We start from the raw sequence: 20,698 nt of genomic DNA on the forward strand, positions 1-20,698 counted from the left end.
AGCGTTCTTGCTTGCATGCCGTTGCTTTCGTGGCAGGTGGCTCTCTCTTCGAGACCTGCCCGGATATATTGTCGCCCGGGTCATTCTTTTTTGGATCCTTGCTATCCAGGTAGTGGCGTACACCCAGATGGCGGTTGCTGTCCTCGCTGTGCGATGCCGACTTGTTCGGCCTTCGGTTCGCGTGGAAGGGGCGACAAATTCAGGCCCTCTTCGAGCTCGATGGGATTGCTCATGCCGGCCCACGACTTCATTCTTCTCTTCCTTTCTTCCCCAGTCAGGTTCTGACGTTCAAGGTGCTAAGGGAGGTGTCGCACTGCGTTGCTCAAGATTCCTTCTTTTCGTATGGGACCTTTGCTCTCTTTCTAGGCCAATAGATCTTGTCTTTTAAGGAGCTTTCCCGCATTTTGGAATGGCTGATGTCCTCGTTTTCGTTCGCTTCTCGAGAAGTTGCGAACTAGCATGTTCGCCAGAAGGCTGTGGAGCGCTCTCTTCGATTGCTCGTTTGAGCCTTTCGTCTTCTCACCAGCTTCCATTGTGCTGGGACCTTGTGCTGGGTGTGCTTGCGACAATCCTTTTGGCATTGGCCGTCCTGTAGGTAGTTCCAATCAAGAGGTTGTCTGTCTTGCGACACGGCAGCTACTATCCTCGCGTCGTCTCAAGTCTCATAAAAAGCTGCGAGCAGCGATTTCGGGCAGAGGATGATAGATTAATTGACAGAATTGCCCTCGCAGGCTCGTTCTTTGATCCTCTCATTCTGTTTTCCCGTCGCATCTTGTACTTGAAGCCCTTTGTCACACCGATGTGCAGAACCTCAACTGTGACATCCACGTCAGGACTTGTGATGTATCGGGGCGCCTTCCTGAACGCATGACCCTGTTTCTCTAGGGTTAGGTCTTGCCTTGTCATCTGAGTACTCGCCTTCCAACACAATTATTACCATGGGCGTTGTTTCCGCCCTGAGTCTTGTGTGTGTATCGAAAGGCTAGGAGCTGGGGAGCTTGCCGAAGGGCCATAAAAGGCCCTCTTCTCCTCGTCGTCCGGTTCTTTTCTCCTTTCTTCTCTTCACTTTGTACGAGTACTCGACTCTAGCCGGCCTGTTCTGACGTTCAAGATGTTTGGCAGGTATCGTCTCTTGGGGTCTTTTCCATGCGCTAACCCCCCCCCCCCCGAGGCGGTATGTTGGTGAGTCTCCGGCATAATTTTTGATGTCCCCCCAGTGTTCCTGGTATTACACTGCCTCCAGGTGATGCGCACTCTCTTTTCTCATTGCATTTGCCGGCTTGCTGGCGATGCGAAGAAGAAACTTTGCTCCTTTCTCCATGGTGACGGGCTGATGCTGAATCATGCCTGGGGATCTCTTGTGTTGTTGGGTGTAGTCCGCTTTGCTGAGAGGTGGAGGCTGCGTGAAGGGGAGACAAGGGAGATGTGAGATTGGAAGAGAAAGCTGCCGAGATGGGGGAGATGTGTTTATTTGTAGCCGGGAAACGAGGTAGTCGGAGGTGTAGAACTTTGTTACAATGTGGACAAGTTGTTCTTCTGGAATCTTTGGCTTTGTGGTCGTCTTGAGTGTGGCATAAAGCTACGTGGTACCTCGGCAAGTCTATGGGCATGCATGCAGTGTCTCCCGGTTCAGTGATTCGCTATGCAGAGTGGCTTGCTCCAAATGTCAAAGGAAACCGAGCAAGGTAAATGAACTTGGCATGGTGCCTGTTTGATGGGTTCCGAATGAGGCTATTCAGAGCACCTGCCTTGGAAGGGGCGACTCAGTACCTAGAGTTGAAACTGTCACTGAGAAGTTGGCAGCAAGGTACGCGGACCCCTATGATGCTTAAGGTATCGTGTATCTGTATCAGTGATATTGATGTAGGATGGATGCATGTCTCTAGGCTTCGGCGCTATGTAGCGCTGAGTTGATTGAGGTACCGATATTGTGTTAGGGATTATCTTGCTGACGTGGACCTTGGCACCCCCACAGGAAACCGAATGAACAATGGACGGTAGGTATGGTATCATTGAATCTAATTTGATTGGGACTTGAGAAGTAATTGCATCATTCTAAAGAGTGCGTCTTGTTGGTGGCTCCTCCCGAAGTCTCAGCTTTATGGGGTCAACTGCCCATGAGACCCATGCATCATTCTCGGTCTTCTGTTACCCCCAAGTATCGAAAAGATTATTGGGTGGGATATGTACACCTTCATGCTTAAACAGGGCATTAAAGACGGCATCTCACTCATGTAACCGATACTGGCGACTTGGTGGAAGGAATACTGGGAGAGGGGGCTTTTCACCGTCGCATCGCGTCCTCGTGTGAGGGAGTGAGCAGTACTCCATACAAAACAATGAGTTTGATATGCACACGCCTAAGCGGGGCTTGCTCCCATTTGTTCTTTGTTCATGAAATACCTGCATATATAGATGATATGTGACATGCCGACCCACACCGATCGAGGAAACCATTAGTCAATATTGACAAGCTTCGACAATTTCTCACAAGAGTTACGAGTCAGTTTTAGACTGATCTAACAGTCTGATTGACTGCAAAAGGTTTGCCATGCTAGATAAACACCACGGATCAAAGGCCAGCTCCAACACCCTAGTGGAGCGTACACTGCGTTTGTCCCCAACAGCTGCATGCCAGATTGGGAAGCAAAGTGATGTATTCAAAACATGTAATGCCTGGGAAATTGTCTCTGATGATCTAGTATCAATGCATACAAACTGGCGCACGAAGTCGCCATTCCCTTGTCAATGTAGGCTCGCTAACCGGATGCTATGGTGAGCGCCTCGCCCTCTGCCTTGGGGTAGGATCGCAGAACCCGCGTCTTTGGTCTAACAATTAAGCTTACTCCCGTTACAAGGCAAAGATAACGCCTAGTCCAAAGCTACACGTCCTATCTTTTTTTATCGTTTTACGTTATTCAAAGCACAACAAGGTCATAAGGCCGACTCTCGACTCTCCCGTGTTGGCCTCAAGCTATCGGGCTGTTGGCCAAGAAGAAATTTTCTTGGTCAAGAACAGTCTGGACGTTTCGGCGTCAGCAATAACCGAAGGTCTCGCCGCTTTGATCCCCGACAATCCGAACCCATGAGGTCGGGACGTCGCTCGTGGTTGGACTCCAGGGGCTTGGCATCTGCAGCTGAGCCCTGCCAAGATCGATAGACCAATCCAACGTGGCGAGTTCCCGGGGATAGCGTTCTCCCTTGCGTGAAAACTTCGCGGGGACATTGTAAAGCCTTGACTACTGTCCCGTATTGTCCTAGCACTAACTCAGCTGGGGTTGTCACGATATCACTGTCGGATATAGTTACCCGAGGCTCAAGATGGCTTACGATGCGAAATAACCAGTGCAATGACACTTGTCAGTAGAAATACGGAGCACCTTGAGCAACTGACTCGAACCCAGCCTCGCGGTAATGCAGCAGATCGCTTACGCGCAGCCAAGACGATAATAGAATGCTCGGACACAGGTGGTTAAACCCAAAGACTCTGACGGGGTAAGTGAGCCAACGTCTTCTTGGCGGTGGCTCGCCAAGATAAAGCTATTGACTGCTAGGCTGCCAAGACTGGCCATCTTCCCCAGCAAACAACAGTGGCGATCATCATTTCTCTGCTGATCCCTCGCTTCCTCCGGATTCTCAGAGGTTGAAGCTGGGAGGGGAGGGATGAGCTTGGAGAGGATTTGGATCAGACTACTGAATAGGTGCTTCAATAGCTTAAGCCTCACGTGGTCCAGGCCAGCCATTGTTTTCAGCTTTGCTTCGGCTTGCCCTGGGTCGAGCACGAGGCAAGGAAGAGACGGTGATGAGTTTTCAAATGGAAGACGGGAATAAGAACCCAGCTTGGCCAGCTTTTCAAACAGTCCAGCAATCACTTCACAGCATCGCAACAGCCTCAAGACTCAAGGCACATTCTCTACATCACACTCTTGAAAATACTTCCTCTTTTCGAAACTTCAGCATCATGTACTCCCTCACTGTCCTCACTGCCATCGTTACGGCCCTCTCTGGTGCCAATGCCATTCCCCTGAGCTGCGACACCACCCCCATCACCCCCCTCGACCCCTCCTGCACCGTCCACGAGATCCCTGGCACAGCCATCTGCGGTGCTAAGGGCAACAAGGGCAACAAGAACCTTGGTTGGTACACTGGCAACAAGCTCTGGTCCAACGTCGACGCCTGTATCAAGGCCTGCGTCGCAGATGACCCCAAGTGCAAATCCATTAGCTGGGACCCTAAGCAGAAGATCTGTGGCATGTACACCCACACCGTCGAGTCCTTCAAGCTCGAGGGCGTTTCGGATATTACCTACTACGACACGGCCTGCGGCTTTGCCGACTCTGTGGACGCCGTCTGCGGCCGCACCGGCGTTGTCGGCGCTGATGATCTGCAGCCTTACGGAAACAAGGTCGTTGAGGACGACGACACTTGTCTTGCCTTCTGCAAGAGCGACAGCAACTGCAAGGCTGTCCGGTTCAACACTAACGGAAAGCGGTGCTACAAGTATGCCCAGCCCGTTAATGCCATTGGTGTCAAGTTCAAGCCGGACGTCCGCAACGTCTTTTACGACATCCGTTGCGTCGAGTGTCCCACCGTTGTTGTGGAGTATTAGAGGGATTTGGTTGGGGCTGAGGGCGAAATCGTGACGGGATAGTGTTGTTTGTCCCTCCTTATGATTTTACGAAGAGATGTTTGGACTGGGCTCTGTATATGAGATTTTTCCTCTCTAGATATGTTCTTGACTCTCGAGGCAGGCGAGTAACTTTCAGATCAGCTTGGAAGTGTGCCATGCTGCTTGAAAGAAATGGGCAATTAGAGAAGGACGATGAGTAAAAAAGGATATCACTGATGCTTGATTATACGCATACCGTGTGTTTCTCTCTTCTCTAAGAATACTGTGCTTGCATTTAGTCTCATTCCCGCTCATACCAACGCTCAGTAGTTGTGAGGGTCAATGTGGTGGTAACCTCGGGCCACTGAGGTAGAAAGATGTCCTGGATATTTATGTCAGTTTGATTGACGCGCCGACCTGGCGCACACTAGAACATGTCTTGCTGGCCGATGCCCTCGCTTTCATTTCCCTTGCACTGGCTCTCATCTTCAGCCTTCATAAACGAAGCCTTTGCCAAGGCCTCTGCCTGAAGCTTCCAGATCTTGCGTCCCATGGCTATAAACTCCTCCCCAAACTCATTCAAAGCTGCCTGCGCATCTTGGCTTCTCACTTGTAGAATCCTTGAATAGCCTTCCTCTGTGCCAACCGTAGCAATCTTGTACCTTTCCTTCCATTCCAGAACCAGTGTCTTGGCCGGGGTACTGTCGGCCTGGATGTTCTTGGCCACGAGATAGAATGAGGATCTTAACTTGTGGTACTGGGGATGCTTGAACAGCTGGACGGTGGAGAACTTGCTGAAGTTGTGGATCAAACTGAAGCAGGGCCAGCTGTCGAGTTTGTGTAGTAGAATAACCATGGTGCCACCGTTATTTAGGTGTTCAAGACCGATTGCAAGCTGCGTGAGTGTGAGACGAGTAGCTTCGCGACGCTCTCGCCATGCTGTCCGTTGATGTGTGCGTCTAACGGCACCATCACACAAGACAAGGTCGAATCTTTCGGAATCAGAAAAGACCTTTGTGAATTCAAGATTGCCTGGGTCAGGCCCAGATGTCGGTACATCGTCCATCTGCATGCCAATGTCGGCTGCCAACATGGTGATATCTCGAAATTCGACGGCGACATTGTGGTGACCCAGCCTAACCCGGTGGCCCCCATCCTTGAGGGGGAGACTCATGGTCCTCACTCGGGCATTGGGGTACTTGTCCAAGACCTGTGCGACAAAGGCACCGGGGGCCATGCACATATCCAGCAAGGCTGGGTTCTTGATTCCGGACAGGTCAAAAGCACGTGTGGCCTTGTTCATGTCACGTCCTATCTTGTGCATCATGTTGTAGAAGAAACGAGCGTCCTTTTCAGTGGGCTCATCTGCCACTCGTCGTTGCTTGTTGAAGTGGGTGTCGCCTTTGGAGCTCTCCCACCCCTATCATGGTGGTTAGTAAGTTGCAAGACGGTTAGGATTGTGCGAATTCCTAAATTGCGGCGGAAACTTGCCTTTGTGCGCATTTGCTGAAGGTGGAGAAACTCTTGCACGTTCTCCTTGAGATACGCAGTGATGGCATACTGGCCACCCCTTTCGACTTCGGAGGTCTCAGCATCATCGTACATAGATGTGTGTTCAGGATCAGGGAACTCGAGAGTTTCGGCTTGGTTCCCCACAGGGCAAAAGTCTTCAGCTGTAGGATTAAATGAAAAAGTCATTTTCGGTTAGTTGGTTGACACAGGCAGAATTTATTGTGAAGAGAGGAGATGGTAGCGTCAGGGAGACAAGAGGTGGGTATTTATACTGGCTCGGTATGGATATGTGCGTGGAATCAAATAGGGAGCCAAACATGCAGGAGGACCTGACCTGCTATGTACAGTTTGGCACATTCAGAGCTGGAAAACTGTTGGCCTGGCGCTGTTTGCCCATGGCTTGGCCGGCCTCCAGCAGGCTCTGGGGGTAAGCCAAGAGAATACAAGAGCAGGTGACAGAAATAAAAGGAACGGGAATTGGTTGCCTTGGCCAAAGTGGATTAATGGCGTTGGATCGTTGGTCGAGTCAGACAATCACTGATAGAACGGCCGGCATAACTGGCCGCGAGCAGTGCCACACAGGCAGGCCTCCCGCATTAGATATCCCAGGACTTGGATTTTTGGTAGCAACAAGAGTACCTAGAGGTTCCTTGTGATTCCAAGAGAGCCTTGATATGCTTTCAATCTCAGAGAACTCGAACGTTGGATTCGGCTTGTGTGTGTGGGCCAATACGACTTTGAGAATTAACCACCCGCATCCGCCAGAACCAGATTCTAAATCAAACACACGCACGCAGCTACTGAAATATGCTTTGTCACATCTGCCACCTGGCTGGAGGTACAGTGGCCGGAGGCATATAAATTAAAAAAGAAGAAGACGCCACTTGCCTGTCAAACGACTATAGTTGCCTTATATTGGGTGCTCAATAATTAGTCAAATCTGCTTGACGAAGCCTTTACAGCCACGATGCCGTTCTATCGTATGCCTGGGAGGGAGCAATCTAGGGCGTGACCCGGAGATTCGGGAGGCATAGAAATAAGGATGGCGGGAAGATGCCGCCTGAATTCCTTGCCTTTTGTTTCTGTACATGTTGTGAGGTTGAGTCAGGCCTACTAAGCTCCTCCAGCGCTCAAAGAATGCTTGCCGCGCGCAACAGAGTATGGTACCAACAAAAGGGATTAGGAAAGGCAGTACGAACACTCTCCGATGCCATGAAGCCGGGAAGGTATAAGAAGTGGCGCTCCTCCCGACCAGCCTGGTGTTTGACCATCAACAGTCCGCAACGGACAAGAACCACAGACAGCAGCCAACATCGATAGTTACTGGACCTCGCTGTCCCTCTCTGAATCACCATTTACTTGATTTGAATCTCATTCAGTCAGATCAAACATCACCGCACGATGGACATATAATAGCAGACATCGAAGCAGGGATCATCGATCCCCTTGGTCTCTATGAAGTTGCAATACCGGCCCCAGGTTTTCGGCCTAAGGAACGCAAAGTTGATGGTCAAGGAGCGGGGCCCTCTCAGGCTCTATCTCTCGAATGCTCCTCTCCGAGCCAAAGGAACACCTGGGAGAAGATGGGGGAGCAACTTACAGGCTCTTGATAAGCTCATGGGGCTTTAGAGAACAGAACGGGATTTGGTGGGCTGGGACTCGTTGGAGACACTATCGTTATCGCTTTCTACATCTCACTTCTTGAGTCAATCATGCCCAATTTCTTTTGGGACTTCTATCTTCAGTCGGGTTTACTACTACACTTGCGACACATCCGGCGACCCCAGAATGCGTCGTAGCCACCTGAACCGCGGAGTCGGCTTATCTGCCCCTTGGCCTGCCTGTTCGCCAAACTGGTTCTGTGCCGCATGCTGTAGAAGCCCCTGTGGGCGGGAACTCGGAGTTGGTTCACCTACATCTCCCATCTCCACGTCTGTGGCGGTGGCCGTCCCTGTCAAGGATCGTTCGGTGACTGATCTGCGGGGATGGCGTGCTGCCTCCTCTTCAAATTCGGCGTGACTCTTCTTCTTCCTTCTCTCAACCATCGCGTCACGTTTCCGTTGTTGATCCTTGGTCGAGGCTGCAAACGTAGTTAGCATTCCACTCTAGCACGTTTGAAGATGAGTGAAGCATCTTGCGGATTGACTTTCCATTCACACCCGCAATCTGAACTATCTTGGTGGCTTGCTCAAGAAAGTTCTTTGATCCGAGAACCATGTCACAGGGACAGCCATCGATGATGTGAAACTCGTGCTCCTTCGTGCCCTCACGTTCTCCTCGAGACCACTCCAGCTTGATGCTAAAGCGTTGGGTGTACTTGTTTCCGTCGAACCCTGTAACCTCAAACTGTCTTTCCTCGGGGATGGAATCAAACTCGTGTTTCTCCTTTCCAAAGACTAGTGAGAAAATCCTCTGACACATGGTCGACATCGGCTCCGGTATCGATCTTGAGCTTTGCTGGTACAAATAGGGGGTCGCGGCCTTGAGGATTATTTAAGTGTCTCGCTAGGACATATGCAACCATGGAGTAGTTGTTGTTATGAAGTTCAATCAGATTCCGTTGTTGGTATCCATGGGGAGTCGTGTCGAATTCCTCGTTCAATCGAGCCATAGACGCCCTGTTCAAGTCAGGAGACATCCATTCACATGCCGACAGTATCGATCCTTACAGCATGTTTCGCAGTCCTAGGTCTGCTTTGATGCTGTCGAGCGTTAGAAGGTAATTGGAGATGCGCGGTAGGTGAAGGACTTACTTTGCACAGAGATCTCTGAGAAGAAATACCGAGTCTTTATAAACTCGAAAAGCCTGCTTCCATTCCTTCTCCGACCAAAGCAAGTGAGCCATGTCTCTGTATTTGACCGAGGACGAAGACTCGGCTTCCCCTATCGCCTCATTAAGTTTGTGACGGTAGTTGATGCAAAGGTCATGGGCATCTTCAGCCGATTCGGGAACTTCTGTGGCATTTTCCATGATCTTTTCGCTTTCGTTGAGAACGAGGCCCAGGACTCTGATTTCTTTCTGGTAGTCTTGGACCTCCTGGCCTACACGGAAAAACTTGCCAATGAATCCGCCTACGAATTCAATAAAGGCAGTGATAGATCCAATGATCGCTATCACAAAAGTTGCATTGTAAAAAACGTCCATGGCCAAGATAATGGTTTGGGTCAAGATGTGAAGAGTTCAAGGTGGACGAGACAGTCGGGACGGACGCCCTTTGCGCTTTATGAGACCCCGTGGCATCTTCCCCTGAGCTCAATCTGCCAGCACGCATGAAAACATTTCTCTTCAACCTGATTCCAGCCAATACCGGTGTGTATCACACAGCCTGGTCCTGGCCAAGCCCAGCCTGCAGGTGCCGTGTCAGGGCAAAATACAACTCCCATACTCCGTATACGACAAGATCACAATAAAAACACAACAATAAAAATGACCGGTTTCATGAAAATAGTTTCCAAGGAGGAGGAGGGGCTTGCACACTTGTCAAGTTTGCTACTCACTGATACCTAAACTATCAACCCCGTGAGGCTATCTCGAGCCTTGAGCATAACTACTAGTCACCGCCTTGTAAGCGCCAAGCACGGCAAGGCTCAGCTCCCTACGCCACGCTGAAAACTTCAGGCAGCCATAAACCGGGTACATAACCAGTCACGGCGCCTAATACTTCAGGTGGCCCCCATTCTTCCGGGCTGGGTCCTAACATCATCAACCTTCACGATGGAGCCTCTAGGAGAATATAACCAGTCCAAGTACCTTCGTCTAGCTCGCTTGATGAGCTTCGACAAAAACCTGGCGATATTCAGACGCTTCGATGACGTCAATATCATGTGCTTGCTTGGTCTACAGGCCGAGATTGTGCACCTGCGGCACCAGTTCTACAAAACGAATTATGCCGAGAAGAATGCGCAACAAGGGCAACAGTTTGACGAGAGCTTTCTTCAAAGCCGAGAGAAGAATAGCAACCAGCACCAGAAGCTCGAGCAACTGCGCGAAAAGCTGGTCATGTACAGTACGTCCCCAGGAGCTCAGAACACATGTCACCTAAGCTTACAAGTTTCTAGACAGGATGCTCGCAGAGTGTATGTTTGCAAATCACTATGCCTCTATACAGGACTACGCTCAAGTTACTAGATTCACAAATGAGTCGACTACAAAGCCCCCGGCATCGCCAGCTAGATTGCCTTAGAAATTGGCTTATGGACCGAGATGGCGGGGAAAACTTCCAAGAAGATGACGTCGAATTCGACACCTGGCTTGGTGAGGAGCAAGCCAACCCCGACCTTTATGTGGCATTGCAACCAGGCATAGATGAGGATGACCTCTTTACTCGCTCCATTATGAGATTCATCGGAGGCCCATTTCACCGTGCGATCGGTGACCGGATGAAAGTGGGCAAGGTAATTGACGAGGGCAGTGGCATAATGACATATCGAGACTCCAACATTGTCAAGACCGTCAATTTCATTGTTACTGTCATTGCCGCTGTCCTTCCGCCTCTCACAATTCTGGTTCTCAACAGCGTCGACAAGACCAAAGTGAGAATCGGCCTCACAGTTCTCTTCACGGCCATCTTTGCAATCATTCTAGCGGCTTTCAGCAAGGCCAAGCGGGTAGAGATCCTTGTCGCAACCGCTACGTAAGACTGACCCCCTCATTTTGTGGAATTTGATGGCTAATTTGGCGTACTGCCGTAGTTTTGCTGCTGTGGAAGTTGTCTTTATTGGAAGTGCGATACCTAGCTCTGAGAAGGCGCAGATTACGGGGAACCTGACACTGCTGGAGACTATCAATGGTTCGACTGTCGTTGGTGCAAATCTAACATCAATAGGAGATTAAAAGTTACCTCTTGGGTTGGAAAATAGGACTGGCAAAGAAAGAGCGTATATGCTTGGGCATTCAAGATAGGGATAAGTATAGCTTTACATGATACCATGTTTTATCTATACCTCTGCACCCTTTTGCTCATGTTTCTCGGGCTCTGTCTTGCTCTTCTTCCGATACGCCTCTCGCATCTCACTCTTTTTGAACCTTGTTGTGAGCAGACAGTGAACTACAGACCATTGATAGACGCAAAATAGACTTTTTAAGTGAGTGTAGTCCTTCAAATCATCCTCGGTGATCGGAACTTACAAAGCACATATACCAAAACAGCCACACGCAATTGATAGGTTTTCAACCATGGCCACCGTCCCTGTCCCGACATCGTCGAGGAACCCAGCCCTACGCTTCTCCATGCCAGAGTCGTCGTGCTGGCTAGGGTTTCGGAAGACAAAAATGACGATGAATGCAGCCAGCCACAGTGCCGTTGACGCTGCCAAGACGATCATATACCAAATCGGGGGTCTAGGGTCCGTTGAGCCGCTTGGTCTAACTGGGACTTTGAGCATAAAGAAGTGCAGAGATCCCTTTTGAAGCTGTCAGACTTCTCACATGTTAACCAATAGAGGGACCATTCTTACGACTGCCAGGTTGAATGCGGATGCTGCGAGCATCTCCTGACCTGGATGCTTGGAGAGCAGACCTGCCGCAAGGCCAATGACAGCGCAGGCCGATATCCATCTCCCAATGTCGGCCTTGAACGCCTCACGGTAGAGCTTCTTAATGGGGTTGGTTTCCTCTTTCCTGCCAGTGACGTCCCTGATGATTTCCGCCAGGGGCATTGGACATATTGCATTCGACATGATGACTTTTTCAGTTCGATATTCTGGGTTGCAAGAGTTCAAAATGTTTCGTCTGAGGGAAATAGGAAATTGGGGTTTATAACTGACACGGAAGCATAGTCTTGGCTGAGCCTTGGCGGACAGGGAGTTCGTCCTTTGAGTTCATCCCAAAGGTTCCACAGAGTGACTAATATCACCATGTTTAATACTTGGCTGTCGTCACATCCGGGTAACGGCACTGCCACCCAAGACGGTATTTGCTGATTGAGTTACGTCATGGGAGAGGTTTGGAATGAAGCCCAACCAGCCAGTCTGACTTTTTTTTATCACCACTATAGGCATGGGAGAAATAGTTTTCATCACATAGAGCATGTGTAGCTTTGGCTTGGATTGCGTTAGGAGCTTGAAAACCATACTCGTAAGAGCCGTTTTCATCCAACAAGGTCTAGGTGGATAAACTTGGTTAGTTTCTCGCGCAACTTTGATGCAATGGAGAATAGACCCCGTGATTGAAATGGTGCCAAAATCTTGACCATGGCCGAATCTATTATTCTCATCTATATCGCGAGGTGCCACTGGCATCAAAACTCCCCTAGCTGCTCAGGCACCAAATCGTTAACCTTGCCCTTTTCCAGCGCAGCCCGCACATTCGCAATGCACCTCTCCTCCATCTTTGCATGCGTCTAGCCAGAAGTAAGCAGGACATCCAATACCTAGTTAGTAGACTAATTCAAACTCACCTCTACCGTGTACGTGCCCAGATGAGGCAGCAGCATGGCCCTTGGGTGTGCGATAAGACCAGGATGCACCGCTGGCTCATTCTCGTACACGTCCAGACCACATGACCAGACCTTTCCTGACTCGAGAGCGTTCACCAGCGCTTGTTCGTCGATAATGGGGCCTCGGGCAGTATTGATAACAACGACGCCCCGCTTCATCTTGTCAAAGTCTTTGAAGGATAAGAAATGCCTCGTTGCAGCCTGCCATGTTTGTGAGCAAAAGTAGCCATGTGCTTAGCGAAACGTACATTTAACGGCAGGCTTATAGCAATAACATCACTAGACTCAATGAGATCATCAAGGTTGATGTATGCTGCCTCGGTGATGTCGTCTGATTTCGTCCTGTTGTAATAAACCACTTTCATCCCGAAAGCCGCTGCCTTCTTGGCCATGTTCCTGCCAATACCTCCGCATCCAATGATACCGAGAGTCTTGCCTTCGGGGTCATGTCCAAGAGGAGGAGACGGGTTGCCTCGCCAGGAGCCACTGCGTAGAGTCATGATACTCTGGTTGAACCCTCTCAGGGCACCAAGCATGAGAAAGATTGCCGTGTCGGCGGTAGAATCATTCACTTCTTGGGGCACATTCGACACCTGGATTTGCCGTTTGGAGCAAGCGGCGACGTCAATCTGGTCATAACCGGCACCTGCATGAAAGACGTTAACAAGGTAATCTGACGAGGGTGTGTGCTGCTCACCCGTGTGGCAGATAAACTTCACGCTCTCTGGCAAAGCCTGTACAAGCTCCTCATCTATCAGGCCAGTGACAGCGACGCTGTGGTACATTCGGTGCAGAACCACAACGCCGTCAAAGCCTCCTTGGCGGCATTTCTCAATAAACTCGGCACGTGTCTCGACTCCTGGGCCAACAATCTCGGCCAAAGACGTGAGTTCACGCCTAGATTGTAGGGCACTGCGAGTATGAGGCATATTAGCTAGATGCACTCCTCTATGTTTGTGCAAGTGTAGAGACCTCGGACGTACTGAATGATTTCACCGAGCAACAAAATCTTTGGAGGCGCCATTATCTCGTATTGTTGAGGGTATTTAGATATCGTGTTTTACTTTGCTGTTTGTTGTTTTTGGTGTTTAACCCCGAGTTTGGCTGACATAAATCTCTCCATGTTCGGCTAGTTATCCGTTCCGTGAGGTGACGGAAAAGCTATCGGAACGGCGGGAAAGTGACTGATCACTCACTGCAGATCCTCTCAGAGGTTGCAGTCCCAAATAAATAACAAATAAATAACAACAGCTAACTTAAATCCTTTAGCAGGCCTACCTACTGCTGTTAAGAGTCACGGTTATGTTAAAGTCAAGGAAGCGCCTTGGGCAAACCTATACCAAGTTTTCTATGCAAATGATTCTAACGGCTTCTAGTGTAACGGGTCCGTGATTGTAGATATCTCATTGTAGGGCTTCGACTTGCAAGTGCTCACGGAGGTTACAAGAAAATCGCCTTTCTTTGTTCACCTTGTCGTGACTCGAACAAAGGCCGTGTGGGGGTGAGGAGGATCATGCAACACTTTTGGACACAAAGAAAAGACTGCATACCACCTTTTATACATGTTCCCGTTTCTAGATGACATGTAATATCAACTACAGTCGGAAACGCCTGGCTAACGGCAGCATGGCTAGGGAGAAGCCGCCAGTTTATCCACCCTGTTATGTTGGAATCACGGCCACTCACGAGAACGAAACATTCTCAAGCCGGAAGAAATCATGATTTAACTCCGAATGACTTTTCCTCGTGCAGGATGGGGACGTGAAAGGTAGAAGTTGACGACTGGCCCGCTCGCATTCTCTAGTGTCTCATTGGTCAGCGAGGCTCGCCTAAGTGAGCGATGATGAAGGACTATACACTTGCTTAATGCCTCGGGAAGCACATCAGTCCTAAGTCCGTTCTTGGCTCGATATTTGCTTCTTCAAGTTTGTGAGGCGATGAATACCTACATAAAGGGGCCGTCCCCCAGGTTAGTATGTATCTCATCAACCATCTGCATCATCAGCTCTCAGAAACCCATTCCATCTTTCCTCTTGTACCACTTTTCACATCTCAACGGCTTTTCAAAATGTCTCCTGAAAAGACCTACCCGTTCAACCCCTCTACAGATATCCCCTCCCCTAACGGCAAGGTCATCCTCATCACCGGTGCAAACACTGGCCTCGGCAAAGCCACCGCCATTGAGCTATCGAAACACTCCCCGGAGCATATTTACTTGACTTCACGCAACTCAACCAAGGGAAATACCGCGCTCAATGAGGTCAAGAGCGTAGCCAGCGAGGGAACCAAAGTATCTTTGCTTGAGCTAGACCTTTCGAGCTTTGAAAGCATCAAGGCGGCCGCAAGGGACTTTCTAAAGCAACAAGACTTAACGCGGGTGTTATGGGGGCTCCTCCTGTGCTCACCAAGGATGGTTACGAAGCCTACATGGGGACGAATCACCTTGGACACGCACTGCTGTTCAAGCTCCTTCAACCCACCCTGCAAAAAACCGCAGCAACCGGGGCCGATGTCCGTGTTATCCATCTCTCCTCCGCTGGGTTCCGGCATGTAGGGCCAGCAGGCATCGAGTTTGAAACACTCAAGTCGGCGACAAGTGAGACGTCGCTGCCACTACGTTATGCACAGAGCAAGCTTGCCTGTCTCCTCTACGCAAGGGAAGCTGCAAAGCGCATCCCCAACATCAAAAACATCGCCATCAACCCTGGTGAAGTAGACACGGAGCTTTTTACTCGTGAGCCTGGAGATGATCACATGAAGATGCTGCAGACTGAGGTCGCGCCAAAGGTGGTCATTCCCATCTCGGAGGGTGTCAAGAACCACCTCTGGGCAACGACCTGTCCAGACATTGAAAACGGCGAGTTCTATGAGCCGGTTGGAAAGACTGGAGGACTCGAGGGGCATGGGTTGGATGATGAGATGGCGAGGAAGCTTTGGGAGTGGACAGAGGAACAGTTGAAGGACCAGAGCCTCTAGAGTTTATCAGGGGTCTTATCTGCTCACGAGGGAGAGCGGATGCTTTATTATGGAGGTAACTTGTAGAAGTGACGAGTGCTTCTATATATCATAACTTCAATAGACAAGATGTTTGTTTTTAGGGAGTGGAAGTCAGTATTGGTGTCGTCACTAATTGATTGAAAGGCACTACTAGACATTCTCTTCTTGGTACCTATCTTGGTGTATAAACAGTGACCTAGTATCAAACTATCTACATCGAAATCTCAGAATGGTAAATTCAAGAGGGCAATCCCCCCTATACCGACTCAGATGTGCCAGCGTCAAATTTAGGTAACGGGACGGAGTTCTGAGTGTCCCAACATTGATGCATTCTAGAGGGAGGCCATCTCGCTCTAAACCCAGAGATCTGCTCAGTTATAGCTAATGACCTCGACATTTCGAATCTGAAAAGTAGTTGCTGTGGTTCAGATGGTCAGCACATATCAAGACAAGAAAGTGACAACTCAGCATACGTGTGGTAGGTCCAGGTGATCCTGACGATCCCTCGGTTTGATAGTTGATGATACTATAGCCCGGTTAGTTTCATTAGAGGACTTCTGTATGCAAGGCTTACAGTCTGAGGCCTTTTCCAATGTATTCCCTTCCGTACTGTGTCGTCACCTCCCGATCGTCGAGGAAGAACTTGACCCTGACATCCACGCCATTTTCATCGCGCAGTTCAGCCCTGACAGAATGCCACTGCGTCGGCTCGGGATAGTCGATGTCCAGAGCGGTGACCTCGTCTGAGGTGTTGAAAGTGTTGAACGAGATCTTGCCGGAGCCCTTCCACTCGGCAACATCAATCTCTGGTGGCCAACCACTTGCGGCATTGAGCCAAAAGGCAGGCCATGTGCCCCGGTCCACGGGAGCAATGAACTCGGCTTTAACGTCGTAGCCGCCGCCTGCGGTGACGGTAAAGGTGGATTTGGCGTGGATGGCCCCGGAGAGGTAGTGAATGGGGTCTTCTTGGCCTGTTACGGGCTCGGCTGTGAGTGTGAGGACGCCGTCGTTGACAGAGACGTGCTCTTGGTTCATTCGGGCGCCTCCATTATGAGTAGGTCCCCAAGGATACAAATAGTTCCAGTAGGTCTCAAGAGAGTCGAATGAGTCCGCGGGGATGTCGGTCACAGCGCGTTCTTCGAGCGGTGGTCGCAGATTATCACAAGAAACGCCCACCGAGTGCAGGGCAAAAAGGAGGAGGGCAAGGGCATACATGGTAATTAGCTCTTTGACGAGAAGTTGTGTCTTGAGGTGTGTTCAGTGTTTCTCTGGTCGGCCATGGACGGTTTAAATATTTGTTTCCTCTGCCAGAAACCTGAAACGAGAACATCACAGGGATGATGAAACATGGATCGTCGTATGACGTGCTCCAAACATGTTAAAAAGGGTATTTAATGCACCAACAGGATATTTCTGCGTCGTTTTGGATGCGTTGGTTTGTGCTGGCGGAATGAAACGTTGTTAATCCGGACGAGGAACATCATGGTCAACCGACCGTGTATTTTTAATCTACCCCTAGACAGTACTCATGGGTCTTTAACATCCGAGATCTTGAACCCCCCAGGGCAAAGCTTCTGGAAAACCTCGTTCGGGTCGTACTTTGCCGCTGCATCCTTCATCTTCTTGACATTCTCAGCACCATAACTACCCAACGGATCCTGGCTCTTGTCGGCATAGTTCAGATACGTCCACTCAAGGTTGCCTCCTTCGATAGTGGCCGCAAACTCGCGAACCTGCTGGATCCACGCCTGCACCTTTGGTCGAGCAAAAGCTTCCTGCTCCGGGGTGTTGGCCATGACGACAGCGAGGAACAAGATACCATTGTCCTTCTGTCGTTCGACGCCCATAACGTTTCCGCCAGCTTCGACGCAGCGCTGTCCGAAAAGAGCGGGCAGGGGTTGAAATAGGCATTGGGTAATAAAGTTTCCATCTGGGATGAATTCTTTTAGTTCTTGGACAAGTTGGTCATGCAGTTCCGAAGCCTTGATGATGATCCGGATGTCGTTCTTGAAACAACTCGTGAACCATGTGTCGCTAAACGGAACAAATCAGCTCAAGTTGAGTAGAAGATGACAAGGCTTGACTTACTAGTAGTTGGCAGGAATATTATACTCAAACGCCATCTCTGAAATCGTCGTCATCTTGACCGTGTTCAAGATCTCTGGGAGAGCCAGCCACTTTTCATATGCGGGAGGCTTCTCGACACCAGCTATATTCGCATAAAGAGTAGCGACAACAACATCCTTAAAGTCAGGCATATGTGTAAAGATGGTGACCAAGTTGCTGTTGATATCGTTGGGCACGTTGTCCGCAAATGCTGACAGAGCCTCGATGGCGCCTGGAATCACCTGCTTCGGGAAGAAGGTCATTCCGCCCCATACCTTGTCGCATGGGATCGCCTTCATAGTGAACTCGGTGACGATGCCAAAGTTGCTTGAGCCACCCTTGAGGACAAGGAACAGATCTGCGTTGTTGTCTTTGTTAGCGGTAACGATGTCACCGTTGGCGAGAACAACTTGGTATGAAACGACGTTGTCGCAGGAGAAGCCTTGACGGGCTGTGAAGAAGGCGTTGCCGCCACCGAGCAAGAGACCAGCTACTCCGACGTTGCCTTCACGACCGCCAGCAACGGCACGTCCATACTTGTTGAGCTCAGCATAAACGTCACGCCATCGGCAACCAGGCCCGATGCTAGCAGTCTCAGTTGCTGCATCATAGGTTGTCTTGTTCAAGTGAACAAGGTCAATCGTCACACCATCTTGGATATTGTTGGATCCCGCCCAGTTAGTATGGCCGCCACTTCGGACAGCGAACTTTTGGCCCGCAGCGACAAGAGCCTTGATAGCAGTTGCAACTTCTTCAGGGGAACGGGGTTGGACAATGCAGGCGGGGTTGATCTTTGCGCTGTTGGACCAGTATGACTCTTGTCGCGCCTTGAACTCGGCATCCATGGGGGACAAGATGCGCGACTCGAGGCCAGCTGCGACGAGGCCCTGAGCCTGGGGGATGTCTAGTTGAGGTGTGGGAGCAGCCATGGTGAAGGTTGGAGAAGTGATTACAAGTTAAGGTCTAAGACAAAAAGGGGTGGAGAGGAGATCTGCCATGATAATCTGAGGACAAAGTTAGACTTTATCATCCATATTGACCCCTTGACAGCAAAATAGGCTTTCTGAGGGCCCCTCAAATAGCCTATTAAACCAGGCCTTGTGTAGGATCAACTCCTCTTTCGGATATAGGAGTTACAGTCTGCCCCTGGATCGTGCATCTTGGCGTTCCATCTTTTGCTACCAGGATCCCTTGTTGCATAGCCAACACTCGCAACTCCTTGCCTCTATCGGGGTAGCCTTGTCGCAAAGCGTTCCTTCGCTTCAAAAACCCATGTTTATTCTGCCAACGCTACGTGACTGATCCCTTTCCCCTCGTATCAAGGGCTAGGTAAATGCTCTTGGGTTAGTGAGCTATCTCTAAAAGAATCTTAGTCTCGGGTTCTACATAGTGTCCGTTAGCCCTTCTGCTCTCCGAGAAGTCAGACATGCCCGTCTTTTTGCATACATTCAATTTTTGCTGAATCTGGAAACACCATGGCTGCCGTCGTGAATGGCGTCCCCGTCGCCATCCCGCCGCCAGAGGGCTATGAAGTTGACTTCGATAACCCTCAGCGCAACAGCGTGACTGCGGCATACTGGCTCTTCGGCGTTGGGAATTTTCTTACACTTCTTTTCATGCTTCAGCGAGCCTACGTCCGATTGGTGATTCAGAAGACACTCCGGTTAGAAGATGGTAAGGCTTCTTGGTCCTCCTTTCTCCTTCATGTTGAAGTTGCGGGCAATTGCTGACGTTCAAAAGCTTGTTTGGGCATCGCCTATGTAAGTGCAACTCTTAGATGGTCTTGAAGTGGTCTTGACCAAGTCTCGATTCTAACCCCCATAGGTGTTTTCTGTCGTCCTCCAAACCCTCATTATCCGTAAGCATGGCCATTATCCCACCCAACAGAACCTCTGGCACTTTTCTAACATTTTTCATCCTAGGCGACTTTGCTCGCGGTATAATGGGTACACATGGCTGGGAAATGCCAATCACGAAATTCGCCATGTTCGTTCGAGCGTTATACCTCCTCCCGATCCTCCACAACCCCGTTCAATGCGGTGCGAAAATGGCCCTCCTCCTCGTCTACCGCCGACTCGCACCTCAAATTTGGTTCCGCATATCCGTCTGGTTCACAACTTTTGTGGTAATCGGGTCGTCCTTGGCCATCACCTTCGTCACCATCTTCCCCTGTCAACCAACTCGAGCGGCGTGGGACATCAGCTATACGAATCCGAAGTGCATTGATAGGAATGCTGTATACAAGGCTACAGCAGCCCTGGGAGCCATTACGGATCTAATGGTGCTCGCGATCCCGATCCCAGTTGTGATACCGCTCCAGATATCTATGAGGCAGAAGATTGGGTTGATCTGTTTCTTCGCTGTTGGTGGAGTGTAAGTCGCATACAGCCGCGTGTGTAGGAAACAGAGCTAAGAGTCATGCAATAGGACCGTATTCACCTCCATCATGAGACTTATAGCACTCATCAACTCAATGGGCGATATGGACCAATCCTGGGGCGGCGGGCCCGTACTCCTTTGGATGTAAGACTCTCCCTCCTGTGCTGTACAACGACATGGAAACGATTCTAATGCAGTACCAGCTTTGCCGAAGCAAACCTTTCCTGCATATGTGCGGCCCTTCCTACTGTCAAACCCTTCATCAAGCATATTTCCCCCCGAATCCTCGGCACAACGGATCCCGCGACCAAGAGCGGCCCTGCATTCTCTAACCCTAGCGCTCCACCAACTATCGGAGCGATAGGGACCGGCAACCAAAGACACGATCGATACCAACGCTTTGATGATGGTCCTATGTACCCTCTGCAAACTGTATCCAAGGTGGAGGCGCCCAAGGGATACGATCCCAACGTTGGGAACACTTGGCAACATGCACGTCAGAGTTCGTTGAATAGCCAGGGGGATTCTAGCTCTGAAAAGGCTATTATACAAACACGAACTACGGCTGTTACATATTCTGCTTGATACAGCGGTAACAACTTGATGGACTCTGGGTATATATGAAAGCACAAGGCAGAACAATGTATAATATGCATAG

At 50.1% G+C, this 20,698-nt stretch overlaps 8 protein-coding genes across 8 annotated transcripts; 3 read left to right on the forward strand and 5 right to left on the reverse strand.

Moving 5' to 3' along the window:
* Positions 1-3,961: 3,961 nt before the first annotated feature.
* On the forward strand, positions 3,962-4,609 carry NCS54_00731300 (Apple domain-containing protein; the record flags this gene model as incomplete). Its single annotated transcript, XM_053152744.1, has 1 exon — positions 3,962-4,609. One exon carries the CDS (start codon positions 3,962-3,964, stop codon positions 4,607-4,609), a length of 648 nt encoding a protein of 215 aa, XP_053008719.1.
* A 427-nt stretch (positions 4,610-5,036) lies between these two features.
* On the reverse strand, positions 5,037-6,307 carry NCS54_00731400 (FtsJ domain-containing protein; the record flags this gene model as incomplete). Its single annotated transcript, XM_053152745.1, has 2 exons — positions 5,037-6,029; positions 6,140-6,307. 2 exons carry the CDS (start codon positions 6,305-6,307, stop codon positions 5,037-5,039), a joined length of 1,161 nt encoding a protein of 386 aa, XP_053008720.1.
* A 4,752-nt stretch (positions 6,308-11,059) lies between these two features.
* NCS54_00731500 (Hypothetical protein) lies at positions 11,060-11,800 on the reverse strand (the record flags this gene model as incomplete). Its single annotated transcript, XM_053152746.1, has 3 exons — positions 11,060-11,198; positions 11,250-11,524; positions 11,579-11,800. 3 exons carry the CDS (start codon positions 11,798-11,800, stop codon positions 11,060-11,062), a joined length of 636 nt encoding a protein of 211 aa, XP_053008721.1.
* Positions 11,801-12,360: 560 nt separating this feature from the next.
* Positions 12,361-13,582, reverse strand: NCS54_00731600 (Hypothetical protein; the record flags this gene model as incomplete). The annotated part of the gene is made up of 4 exons (XM_053152747.1): positions 12,361-12,462; positions 12,520-12,759; positions 12,807-13,470; positions 13,542-13,582. 4 exons carry the CDS (start codon positions 13,580-13,582, stop codon positions 12,361-12,363), a joined length of 1,047 nt encoding a protein of 348 aa, XP_053008722.1.
* A 1,044-nt stretch (positions 13,583-14,626) lies between these two features.
* Positions 14,627-15,534, forward strand: NCS54_00731700 (Hypothetical protein; the record flags this gene model as incomplete). The annotated part of the gene is made up of 2 exons (XM_053152748.1): positions 14,627-14,848; positions 14,887-15,534. 2 exons carry the CDS (start codon positions 14,627-14,629, stop codon positions 15,532-15,534), a joined length of 870 nt encoding a protein of 289 aa, XP_053008723.1.
* A 392-nt stretch (positions 15,535-15,926) lies between these two features.
* NCS54_00731800 (GH16 domain-containing protein) lies at positions 15,927-16,770 on the reverse strand (the record flags this gene model as incomplete). The annotated part of the gene is made up of 3 exons (XM_053152749.1): positions 15,927-15,973; positions 16,029-16,081; positions 16,130-16,770. 3 exons carry the CDS (start codon positions 16,768-16,770, stop codon positions 15,927-15,929), a joined length of 741 nt encoding a protein of 246 aa, XP_053008724.1.
* Positions 16,771-17,081: 311 nt separating this feature from the next.
* Positions 17,082-18,590, reverse strand: NCS54_00731900 (FAD-binding PCMH-type domain-containing protein; the record flags this gene model as incomplete). The annotated part of the gene is made up of 2 exons (XM_053152750.1): positions 17,082-17,589; positions 17,644-18,590. 2 exons carry the CDS (start codon positions 18,588-18,590, stop codon positions 17,082-17,084), a joined length of 1,455 nt encoding a protein of 484 aa, XP_053008725.1.
* A 546-nt stretch (positions 18,591-19,136) lies between these two features.
* On the forward strand, positions 19,137-20,625 carry NCS54_00732000 (Hypothetical protein; the record flags this gene model as incomplete). Its single annotated transcript, XM_053152751.1, has 6 exons — positions 19,137-19,335; positions 19,402-19,421; positions 19,486-19,519; positions 19,584-20,034; positions 20,089-20,184; positions 20,244-20,625. 6 exons carry the CDS (start codon positions 19,137-19,139, stop codon positions 20,623-20,625), a joined length of 1,182 nt encoding a protein of 393 aa, XP_053008726.1.
* Positions 20,626-20,698: the final 73 nt, after the last annotated feature.

Source organism: Fusarium falciforme, chromosome 5 (assembly GCF_026873545.1).
Source record: "Fusarium falciforme chromosome 5, complete sequence".
Classification (NCBI taxonomy): domain Eukaryota; kingdom Fungi; phylum Ascomycota; class Sordariomycetes; order Hypocreales; family Nectriaceae; genus Fusarium; species Fusarium falciforme.